The sequence below is a fragment of the Gekko japonicus genome, unplaced genomic scaffold (genome assembly GCF_001447785.1).
Source record: "Gekko japonicus isolate JY-2015 unplaced genomic scaffold, Gekko_japonicus_V1.1 scaffold19, whole genome shotgun sequence".
Lineage (NCBI taxonomy): Eukaryota > Metazoa > Chordata > Lepidosauria > Squamata > Gekkonidae > Gekko > Gekko japonicus.
In genome coordinates, this window is record NW_015164664.1 from 1,957,745 (window position 1) to 1,969,216 (window position 11,472).

The window sequence follows — 11,472 nt, forward strand, 5'->3', positions numbered from 1 at the left end:
ATGTACTGTCACTACTCCCAATGATAAGCACATTCCCAAAGCTGGAGCTGATCAGCTAACACTGGGCAGAGCATGGAAAGCTGCCTATGGAGAGGGGTGGTCTCAGAGAGGTTTTCACTTGGCCAAGGTGGAGTAGCAGCTGAAGTGTCTAACCAGGACCTGGGAGACCCAGGTTCAAATCCCCACCCTGCCATGAAGTGCACTGGGTGACCTTGGACCAGTCTTTCTCTCTCAGCCTAACCTACCTCATAGAGTTCTTGTGAGGACAGAGTGGGGAAGGGAGGACTAGGTATGCCACCCTGAGAAGAAGGGTAGAATAAAAAAACGCACTCAGTAGATAGTGCACAACAAGTTGGAGGATCCTTCAAAACCTTGTAACCCAGTATAAGCGTAGGGGATTGTTTTTCTAAAAAAGAAAAGGTTGCATTTATCTCGAGCATGGTATTTGCATCTGTTGAGGTGGAATGTCCCTTGGCTTTTTGAGATGCTCCCAGTTCAAGTCATCTGGCACCAAGAATGGAACAAGGGATGAGGAAGATGCTGGAGACGGGAAAGGGCAATTCTGGATCAAGGCAAAGTGTGTGAGGAGAGAGTGGTAGAGGATAGCAACAGGAGTCCTCGGTGGTGCCCACAGAAGAGCAGCCGAACCTTGTGCATGTCTGAGTTTGTCCCTCACATGGCATTGGCCTCATGCAGCGATGAGGGAAAACACTGAAGCCAACATTTCCAAAGTGCTTAATGAAGTTTCTCATAATGACTTGGTAGCTTTAAGTTCTGAGGCTTGGGACAAATGGATGAGGATTCTCCCAAGCACTGCTGAGCTGCGTGGGCCACTTCCGTTTCCTTGCAGGCCTGTGCAGTTTCCGGCACGCTTCACCAAACGTCAGGTGTTCCCTGGTCATTCCAAGGAATGTTGGGGTGGTGAGTGCTTTGGGCATGCCTCTTTTGCAGCACGTCAGTTCAGGTCATGATGGGAAATGACGGTTCATTTGAAGGACTGGGCATTAGAGCCTCCCCTCTCCCCCCAAAAAACCTCTGTCTGTTTTTCACCACAGAGAAGTTGGAAGGGTCTTCCATAGCCTTCTCTGGCTGGAAACAAAATGGGCCAATTCCAGGACCTTGTCTGCAGGAAGATGAAGTGGAAAGAGCTTCCCTTTCAGTCCCCCAACCTGAATGCTGCCCCAGCCTTGATCTCCACAGCTGCCACCTTTCCCCTCCCATTTGGGGACACCCCATTATGAAAACAGCAAGCGTCACCATCTGCTGCATTTAGCTGCCTGAACTGACCTGAGGCTGGGATTCACCCCTCTATTCCTGGGACTCACAGCTCACCCACGAGACTTCCCACATTCCAGTTATACCTCACCAATACTTTCTTTCTACAAAAGACATTACAACTCCCCCCTCCCCAGGCCAGGAAATGTGTTTGCATGAGTGTGCACGCGCACGAACACACAGATGCTCCGCATTTGCACCAGAAACAAAACGCTAGCTCCCAAACTCCTGACAAAGGGGAAAGGCAGCTTAGAAACGTGCCTTTGATTCTGACGTGGGTCTACCCTCCCTGTCCCTCCCCTTTCTTCCGCTTCCCTTGGGTAATTCCCTGTTTCTGCCCAAATGGGGCTCCAACATAAATATTTCCTTTTGAGAAAGATTCTCTCAGGCTATGGATACAGAGAGAGAAGAAGAAAGGCAGTTCATGTGGTGTGAGAATGCAGTTTGTTCTTCAAATGAAATAAATGAGAGAAACAGAGAGAGAGAGAGAAGGAGAAAAGAAAGAGAGAAAAATGACCCCCTAGAACAAGGAAGCGAGAGTTTGGCAAGCCAGCGGAGCTTAATGGCTGTGCATCTGTTGGCACCTCCCAACGTTAACACACTCAACGCCACCCTATTGACTGAGTCAGCTGCAACAATGGGAGGGGGTTGCTTTGTTTTTCAGGAGAAAGGTGTTTTTCCCCCCCAAAGTGGTGAAGTTCATCAAGCAAGAAACTCAAAACCAACCGAGAGAAAGATGACCCTGTTCATCCCTGAAACCATCCCCTCCCCCCCTCCACATGCCCCTGTTTCCACCACACGTAGGCTGTGTGTCGAATGTGCTGAAAAAGAGAAGATATATCGAGGAGAAACGTAAATCAAAGGTCGGTAGGGTAGGGTGAAGAATTAAGCATTGGTCATAAGTAAGAGAAAAACCCAAACCCCAAAGACTGCAGCACTCCTGTGGTGTTGTCATAGTTTGAGTGTCTTTCCCTATTTCTTGCAGAGCCTGCAGGCATCAATTGACATAGTACAACCAGTAAACCAGGTTGAAGAATCCAAAGGTGATTGGGAAAATGATCCGTGACCACTTGTCAATGGTGCTGACATCTGCCAGGTCCGGAATTTTGAGCTTCAGCTTCGAAGACCGCCGGCGGAGTCGGCAGTTAGCACGATTGCGGGCGGCAGTGTGGTGGGACAGCGGGACGTGGCGGTCTAAGGTGGGGTGATGTCCAAAGCCATCTCGGGAGGCCAGCTGCTTGCGAAACTGGATTCCTGATCCTTCATAGGACATGACAGAGTTTCGGGAGTCTCCCACGGTGCTCATCATGTCCGTAGCCAGTAACTCATTGTTCATTTCTAGAGTGCTGAGAAGGATGTTACCGTACGGGTCGACCTGGAAAAGATGAGAGACATTGTGCAGAATGAATATTCAATCTGCTGTTGGAAACCGGGCCACTGCTGCAACTGGTGCCTTCTGCTCAACAGCGTGTTGGTAGCAGAACTGCAAGGAGACGATTCCACAGTGTTTTTACTTGGGCAGTGGGGTTTGTGATGTGTGTGTGTGTGCGTGTGAGACTGCTCTATGACATACCTGCTACTTCCAACCAGATCTGAGCAAAATGTATCTAATTTACAGCAAAACGGCAGTCCTATTTTTAGATTTCATAAAAATGCAATAACATTCAAGCTCTAATTGTGAAAAATCCAGAATTACACTAAATCCAAAAACAAACACATAACATTTCCACCAAATATCTACAACAAAATTAAAATTCATTTTGAATGGTGGGTGGGTTCTTTCCCTATTCGGTTTTTTAAAAACTTTTAAAAACTACATTTTAAAAGATTCCTTTCTCTTAATTTTTTAAAAATGAAAATGGTAAAAATAATTTAGGAAGACACTTCAGTAAACAGTGATAATTAAGACAAAAAGAAACCTTTATTGATATAGAAACCTTTATTGAAATGATACTTTGATACTTCAAATGAAACTTGGTTATTCAGTTTGTCCAAACCTCCCACCTCCCTGTTTCCATTGCATCGCTTGGCTACAGTTCCCCACTCCAGCTTGGGAAATTCCAGGACATTTGGGAGGGAAGCCTGGGGGAGGCGAAAGAGGGGAGGAAGCTCAGCAGGGATGTGATGTCATACAGTCCACCCTCCAAAGCAGCCATTTCCTCCAGGGGTACTGAACTCTGTAGTCTGGAAATCCATTTTAATTCCAGGAAAAATCTAAGCTGCACCTGAAGGTTGACAGTCTTACATTTAGCTAAGAGAGATTCTTCCACAGGGGTGGGCAATACGGTGTCTGCTTATTAAGGACCTCTTTTGGTCCCCACGTTCCATCCCATGGGATTGGACCCATCCAATGTACATGTTAGAGGCCTGGGTGCACAGCTTGGCATTAAGAGCAGGAATTCCCCGCTGAAACTCAATTTTCAGGCATGTGGGAACACAGTTTGGATTGGGACCATAGCATGTGGGGACGGGAGGCTTAAGCCTCCCATCCCCACATACTCTTCTTCTCCCAACTGGAACTGGCCCTGTGGCGTGCCTATTTGCCTGATGGGGAAACGTACATATATGATAAACACCATGGGCTCTAGGTAAGTTTTCCCAAGGAGAGAAATAGCTGCTCCTCAGAAAATATTTCAGGTCAGGAAAACAGCATTGTGAGGGAAGGCTTATGCCCTCTCTCCCTGCATGCCACAGTCCTGATTTAAACTGGGTACCCATATTCCTGATACAGGGTACGGGGCATCCCCAGAAATGGTGTCATGTGTGCCCGGGCCAGCTCTGGCCTGGCGCAAGTAGTGCCTTGTACACCGCTCAGTAAGATGCAAACAGAGGGGCATTTGCTGCTGGAGGGGGGGCAGCTCCTTTGCAAGGAGCTGCATGCCCCAGTCCTTATTCGACTTCTGTGAACATTAAACATGCATTTGGAACTGGGAGAGATTTTGAATAGGGAAACAGCCACCAAGGAAGGTTAAAAACCCTCTGACCCCACACTCCTTCACCTTTAGCAGCCAGAAACTGCTTTGCAGTTAGATACTTGAACATGCTGGAGCTTCCTTGCATGTCCCGTGTGTTTTCTGACACCCCACCCCTGCCCGCTGCTGCAGCGAGGGCATATGAGGGGGGACAAACCTGCTCTCTCACCCGCTTCTCCTCGTATCGGTGCCTCTCGTTATTTGCTTTCTGGATGCGCTCGCTCTGTTTCTTCTGCTGTTGAGGGCCTCGCCCAAAGAAAATGTAGTTGACGAAGGCGTACTCCAAGAGTGCCAGGAACACAAACACGAAGCAGCCCATGAGATAGACATCGATGGCTTTGACGTAGGGGATCTTGGGGAGGGTCTCTCGCAAGTGGGTGTTGATGGTGGTCATGGTGAGCACCGTGGTAACCCCTAAAAAGAAAGAAGCACATGTGCTGTTCCTCAGCAAGGGCTCTGCACTGAGGGATGACTCCATGCGCTTGGCTGCTAAGCAAAGAGTGGTTGCAGTCACTTTGCACAAGCCTTCAGCAGTGGCCCATGACTAGCATCTGTCTATACAGTGGATGTGGAAGAGCAGTGAAAATGGATAGACACAGTTTGCAGCCAGGGTCCCATTATGACGTTCGTGGGCTCTAGGCAATTTTGCCTTTGTGGGCCCCTCCCACCATAATAATATCAATATTAAAAATTATTTTTGATATAACTTTAAGTATTTCACCATTTTTTTTTCTGTTTTAGGCAAAATTTAGTAGATTTTCATAGGCCCCCAAATGCCATTTTTTTCTGATGTGAGGAAAAAATTAAAACATTTTCTTCTACCCTGAAAGCAATTTTTTTCTTCTGATTTTAAAAGAAATTAAAACATTTTGTGGCCCCCTGAAAGTATTGTGGGCCCTAGGCACTGTGCCTACTGTGCCTAATGGGTAAGTCGGCCCTGTTTGCAGCAAAGCTTTGCTGATGCTTGGCACGAATTGAGCTGAATTTTTAAAAACCTGGGCATTTCAAAGTCCAAATTAAACATTTAAATTCTGGGTCCCATTTTTCAGAAGGCTATTATGTGTCATCAAAATGACTGATCTCGATAGTTTCAAAATCAGAGAGATGTAAACCCATTTACCAAGAACGGCTGTTAATCCTATTAATTTTTTTTTAAACTTCCCTGAAAAGTCCTAGAAATGGTTTATCAGATGCAGGATTACCTAGATAGCTCAAAATTGCCCTTCAGGCAAAACTCAAGAGGCAATGGAGAGATAGTTAAAATCCACCTGAGAGAAACGTCATGAATGCTGACAAGATTCCCATAGGCAAAATTCAGTGGTCGCTCGAAAACAGGCAAAAGCAGTTTCCTTCTACTGTAAAATTCCTGAGGGGAAGCTGGGTGAGTCTGTTGCTGCCAAAATAACAAAAAAATTGTGGCATTTTAAAGAGAGATGAGTTTGTTGTGGCAGAAGCTTTTGTGGACTAGAGTCCACTTCCTCGGACGACCTTGATGCATCTGACAAAAGTGGGCTTTGGTTCACAAAAGCTTAATGTCACAGGGAATTCATTCAGCTTCCACGTGCCACAAGACACTTTGTTGTCATCATCTACATTTGATCATCAGTTGGGCGAGGTTCCACAAGAGGAAGCAGGTGGAGCAACTGCTTGCTGCAGGTCAGAGTAAGCAGCACTGCCTGGTTTGTCTTGCAAATGAGGGGACAGCAATTAAATAGGCTGTGTACTTCTTAAGGAGGCAAACCATTCTCTGTCTTAACCTGACTGGTAAGCGTTTGTGGTCAAGCTACATTCCCTTTATTTGGCACCAAGGCTCAAAGTTTGGGCAAAAGTCGCAAGAGACCTGGGCCTAGATCAAGGAGTACGTAAGCGGAGAAGATCTTGCACAGCACCTAGAGCTTTCTATCCTATATTTTATAGTTCCCAAGAACTGCTTGCACAATGTTTTGGCTCCGGATACTCTTGCACATGTGGACCTTTGCACATGGGGGAAATCTTCTGGTTTGAATTCCAGCACAAGCAAGGAGTCATGATCCCAAAGTCTCAGGCTATTGGACAACGCCTCACCTCTTCTGCACAACTTGGCCAGCAACTCAACATTCTGTTTTAAAACCACAAAGAAAAGGAAACAGGCAAGAATGTTTCTAAATGACACCATTGCTTCACCTGTGCCAGTGGATGTACTGATGTCCACAAGCAGGGATGGCTTTAGAAGGGGATTAACAACAATTGTAAGAATCAGTTGACTCTTGTTGTTGAACTTCAAGCTGTTTTAATCTTTCTGTTTTTCAACAGACGAACTTCCCCGGAGTTTTACCGCTCGTTTCGACACATTCTTTCTCAACGTAACGGTTCAATTTTGCATCCTTACAATATCTGATATCGGACTCTCTCCAATTCCACGTAACTTCAAGAGCTCTTGACAAAGTACTTTTACAAACGGACAGCAAGTCTTGTCAGATATTGTAAGGATGCAAAATTGAACCGTTACGTTGAGAAAGAATGTGTCGAAACGAGCGGTAAAACTCCGGGGAAGTTCGTCTGTTGAAAAACAGAAAGATTAAAACAGCTTGAAGTTCAACAACAAGAGTCAACTGATTCTTACAATTGTTGTTAATCCCCTTCTAAAGCCATCCCTGCTTGTGGACATCAGGGGGATTAGACAGAAAGGCCCATCAATGTCTCCCTAGCCGTAGTGACTAAAGGGAACCTTTGTATTTAGAAGCAGCAAGCCTCTCAATACCTGGGTGAGGAGGCAGCATCAGGAGAAGGCCTTAGGGTTGCCAGGTCCTACCTGGGTGCTGGTGGGGGGATTCAGGCTCTGCTCTGGGATCTTCTAGTGCGCGCATCATGATGATGTCACCCAGAAGTGACATCATCATGTTGTGGCCGTCGCAGGGGGATGACATCTGTTGAAGGCCACCATGGCGAAATGTGAACTGATGAAGCTACTTTCTACTAAGTCAGACCACTAGTCTACCCCCTCTGATTGGTAGCTGCTTGCTAGGGTCTTGGGTAAAAAAAGGGCTCTTTCCCAAAACTGGCTTTTTGAGATCCTTTAATATGGAGATAACAGGGATTGAGCCAAGAAGCCTCCAGCATGCAAAGCATATACTCTCCCATATGCCCTTCCTCTAAAGGTGAATTTTGATTGATTCTAGATTTCGCTATTATAAGACTCAAACCTTCATGTTCAGAGGCACTCTACCTCTGAATACTGATTGCTGGGAGGGGGGGTTTCAACAGTGTGGAAAGGCCTTCACGCCCTGTTTGTGGCTTGCTGGCCACTGTAGGAAAGGAGATCCTGGGGAATTTGCTAGTCCAATCCAGCAAAGCTCTTCTTATGAACAGGGGTTTTTGCAGTGCTACAGCAATGATGAATGAGCAACATTTCAGAGAGCCATGTGCTCCCTTTTCTCCCTCCTCCTCTCAAGCTGGTAAAGCCCAGGAAGTAGTTTGGGGACAAAAGACCTACCAAGGGCAACCCGGGCAGCAGAGGCATCATAGTTGATCCAAAAGGAGACCCAGGAGAGGATGGTGATGAGGATAGAAGGCATGTAAGTTTGCAGGATGAAGTAGCCGATGTTTCTTTTGATCCGGAAACTCAGGGATAATCGAAGGTAGGAGCCTGGCAGAGAGATGATAGGACAAGTTTAGGAAATGGGCAAAAATTGATTCCCCCCCCCCCTCTGTGGTGGGAAGAGTCACTTCTAGTTTCTGATTGCACAAGGCCCAGCATTGGAAGGACCAACTATTCATCTTAGGGAAGAGGTGCAATTCCCCCCCGCCCCAAACCCAGGGTATTTCCCTGCAAACTGTTCATTGATGGGTGTAGCTAGGAAATAAGATTAATTAAGTGCTTGGGGGGGGCAACAGTGGGAGGGCTTCTTGTGTCCTGGCCCCGCTGCTGGACCTCCTGATGGAACCTGGTATTTTTGGCCACTGTGTGACAGAGTGTTGGACTGGATGGGCCATTGGCCTGATCCAACATTGGCTTCTCTTATGTTCTCAAGAAGCTGCCTGGGTCCCAAATTCCAGTTTATTGCCTGCAGCTAGTGTTAAATTACTGGTCCTATCCTGGACACCCACCAAATAATAACTGACATAAATAGAAAGGCTTTACTGAACTGGCAAATACTGTGGAATTTACAGCATAGGGATGAACAGTATGAAAAATGGAAGCTGTTAAAACAGGATAAGCAAGGGAGTCCCAAATAATTCAATGAGAGACAAAGAGCAGGAAGTAAATGCCACAAGTAAATGTGATATAATTTTGCGCAAGTAAATGCAAAGGTGTAACAAAAAGGGGGGAAAGAATATAGACATTAAAAAATAAAATGGCAGAAACTTTAAGAATAACATAGAAAGGGAATCGAAGAGCCAAAGCGACACCAGATCATCAAATATTGCAACGCAATGAGCAAGCCATTGAATTTGCCAGAGCTCTTTGCAGGGTGAAAGGTAAGCAAAAGTGAGTTGGTGGGGGGAAGAAAAAGATGGTGTTGGGCATGATGGACAGCTGGGGACTGTAGGGTCCAGAGGGAGAAAGAAATAACATCCTCACTGTTGCTGCTACCATGAGGCACTGGGAGAAGTGCTTGGCCAAATGGTTTAAATCAAAGCAAAAGCACACAAGCAAAGAGAAAATCACTTCCCCACAACAGGCCTCTGTCTTTGAAGTCAAAAGGTGCAGCAATGCCCTTCGGTCCTGCTAACCCCCAGCAAGGGTCGATTCTGTTATGGGGCTGCTCCCGTGTAATTCACTTATGTGTTTGTTTGTTTCTCTCCATTGGGGACCCAAAGTGGTTTCACCATTTCCCCCCTCCTCCATTTTAGCTCCCAAAGAATAGCCCTCTGGAGGAACTTCGAACAATCCAGGACTCTCTCGCAGTTTTGGGTGGTTTGTTGAACAGAACCCTTTAGGAGAGCCTTGGCTCCTCATGATGACTGCTCTGCGAGCACTTTGAAAGATCATAATCTCAGCTGGATTTTGTTTTTAAAGCCTCTTCTGTTTGAATCCTGTTGTTTTTAAAATTATGTCTTGAGGTATTGTTTTTATTGTTACTACCCCCTTGGTCCCAGTTATCTGGGAGGAAAGTGGCCTTATAAATGTTTTCAGTAAAGCAAACAGATACAAGAGTATAGATTCAGGTGGGGCAGCCGTGTTGGTCTTAAGCAGCAGAACAAAGTTTGAGTCCGGCGGCACCTTTAAGACCAACAACGTTTTATTCAAGGTATGAGCTTTCGTGGGTACACACACTTCCTCAGATACAAGATACAGGAATACAAGAATAGTTTGCTAAACTGAATACTAATATGAAAATACCAGTCCGAAAGTTCTTCACTTTGCCAAGCGAAGCAGTTAGAATAAGGCAAGGGGAAACGGAGGGAAACTCAGAGTCATGATTGCAAATCCTAGTACTACCAGTGCTAAAGAGCCACATTTAGAGGACATTGGAATGCCTATACTACAGAGGTCATTTCGGGGGGGAACGCGGGGGAACGCAGTTCCCCCGGGTGAGGTGCAGGGGGCGGGGCACATGACGAAGCCCCGCCCCCTGCTTCTGGCTGTCCCGCTTCCAGCCCTCATTCAGCCAGGAGGAGGCAGGAGAAGAGGGAGGGTAAGTTGCTTCCTCCCTGCCTCTCCCCACCCCTGCCTGCCTGGGGCCATGGAGGGCCTTGGCGGGGCTTCCTCGCACTCCCGCCGGCCTTGCAGATCCACCGCCGGGCCCCTGATGTCAGGGGGTGTGGCATATGCTAATGAGTTATGCTAATGAGTTCCCCTAGCTCTTTTTCTACGAAATGACCCCTGCCTATACAATAATTTTCCTTGCCATTGCTCCTATTCTCTTCCCTGTCTCTTTCTCCACAAAGGGCTAGCCATGTTAGTTTGCTGCAGCAAAAGTAAACAGGAATTCTGTTGCACCTTAAAGAGAAAGATTTTATTCTGGCATAAATTTTATTCTGGCATAAACCCCAAGTCTTCAGAAGAATGTTTGGACTTTCATTTGAGCTTACAGCAACCTTGAATAAGGAAAGAATGTGCTGGTGAAATTTTTCCTTTTGCAGACTTGGGCTTCCGTCTTTGTGAAGAAGCCTTGGGTGAAACATAGCTTGTTATAAACTAGCTCACACATAAAGAAGAATATTGGAGGAACCTCCATGATTTCGTCCACTAGCCTCCAGTGAATTCTGAAACCCTTTGTGGGACTATTTAAATTGTGAAGACTGTGTTCAATGTTATTGGAGTTCTGGTGTATGAGTTAGTAAGAGATCAGGCGTGGTCCTGGATTTCTTAAAAATATCAGTGCCTTTTGGATGTACAACATGACTTTCTATATTTCATCACAGTAATTGATTTGTATTGGACTGAGTCCTCTATATTATATTTGGATTTAATTGTTTAGAATCTGTACTAATTTTTGTTGAGCACAGTTTATTGTTATTTTGGCATACTTCCTCTGTGCTGTTCTTTGGTTTTGTTTGATTATTACCTGGAGATTGGCAACCTTTACTAGTAACGGAATGCCCCCCACCCCCGAGCAATTGTTTTGTTCCTATGCAAGTTTATGCAGACAAATCAGTTAACTGATTGGTTTAAACTGGAATTATCCAAGATATCTTTAAATGGTAAAAAGCTCTATTTTAAACAAAGAATTAGGCAAAAAAGCCCTTCTTTTTTCTGTCAGTCAGTCAGTCAGTCTGTCAGTCTGTCTGTCTATCTATCTCTATCTAGATATATCGCCTTCTATACGTGGAAGCTTCAAGACCAAATCTAGGGCCCAATTGGGACGTGATGAGGCTCTAAGCTGTGTTAAACTTAGCATTACACATATGGTAATTTAGTGAAAAAAATGTATTTAGAGGCCCCTCATAACTGAGGCCCTGTGCTATAGCTAGCTTGTGTGTGTATAAACTGCCAGGTCACAGCTGACCAGGGGTCTTTTGGGGCCGGAGCGCACCAGAGTACCACTCCGGCAGCCCAGGAACCGGCACAAATGGTGGCGGCGGCAAGCCCTGACCCCAGCTCCCTGCACCAAAGTGCTGCGGCCCAGGGGAGGCCCGAAGAGCCCCACCGCCAGCTTCCCCAGCCCGCGCCCAAGCGGTAAGTAAGGGATCCACGGGGGTGGGGATGGCGGGGGCTTGATGGGGGGGTGGGAGAGCCTCCCTCCATCTCTTTGTCATCTTTCCCTCCTTTCCTTTTCTTTCCCTCCTTTTCTTTCTCTCT

General features: G+C 46.3%; 1 protein-coding gene across 2 annotated transcripts in view; it reads right to left on the reverse strand.

Annotated features, from left to right (window-relative positions):
- Positions 1-2,272: 2,272 nt before the first annotated feature.
- LOC107108547 (gamma-aminobutyric acid receptor subunit beta-4) overlaps positions 2,273-11,472 on the reverse strand; it is a 91,639-nt gene continuing 82,439 nt past the window's right edge. Inside the window, exons 7-9 of one of the 2 annotated variants that reach the window (XM_015408992.1) lie at positions 7,720-7,872; positions 4,417-4,661; positions 2,273-2,650 (exon numbers count right to left, since the gene is read on the reverse strand). In XM_015408992.1, the coding sequence (XP_015264478.1) occupies positions 2,273-2,650; positions 4,417-4,661; positions 7,720-7,872 (776 nt within the window). Of the gene's footprint in view, positions 2,651-4,404; positions 4,662-7,719; positions 7,873-11,472 lie in introns of both variants that reach the window. The other variant, XM_015408991.1, reaches the window with a different exon arrangement.